General features: G+C 45.1%; 1 protein-coding gene across 1 annotated transcript in view; it reads left to right on the top strand.

Moving 5' to 3' along the window:
• The window catches only part of LOC119587905, a gene marked incomplete in the record, with an annotated part of 3,145 nt that extends 3,001 nt beyond the window's left edge, over positions 1 to 144 (top strand). The window contains 1 exon segment of the mRNA XM_037936614.1: positions 45 to 144. Within this exon segment, the coding sequence (XP_037792542.1) occupies positions 45 to 94 (50 nt within the window).
• Between the last annotated feature and the right edge of the window lie 393 nt (positions 145 to 537).

Genomic DNA, 537 nt, shown 5'->3' with positions numbered 1-537 from the left:
CCTTCCTCGCATCGAGGAACTTCTTGACACTTTAGGACGGTCTGAGTTTTTCAGTGTTAGACGCACGCAGTGCTTACTGGAGCGTTCCTCTTAATCCCACTGATCGTGCTAAGACGGCATTTACTGATGGCACCCGCTTGTATCAATTCAAGCGCATGCCATATGGACTAAAAACGGCTCCGGCTACTTTTCAAAGGATGATAAACCTTATTTTGACACCTGTATTAGGTCGCCACAGTCTAGCCTATCTAGATGATGTCGTGATTCACTCTGCATCATTTGATGAGCATTTACAACATGTTGATGTAACGCTTAACCTACTCAGTGATGCAGGCTTTAAGCTTAATCCATCAAAATGCGAGTTTGCAAAGTCCTCTTTCAAGTTTTTAGGCTTTAAAGTATCGGCTGAAGGCATAGCACCAGACCCTGAAAAGGTACAAGCGATAGACAGTATGCCGATACCTCGTAATGTACGTGAAGTCCGTCGCTTCCTCGGAGCGGCTGTTTTTTTTCGGAGACACATACCTGGATTTGCTC

Source organism: Penaeus monodon, chromosome 23 (assembly GCF_015228065.2).
Source record: "Penaeus monodon isolate SGIC_2016 chromosome 23, NSTDA_Pmon_1, whole genome shotgun sequence".
NCBI lineage: Eukaryota > Metazoa > Arthropoda > Malacostraca > Decapoda > Penaeidae > Penaeus > Penaeus monodon.
The sequence above is the reverse complement of the archived record's forward strand: the minus strand, read 5'-3'. Positions and strand labels throughout refer to the sequence as shown.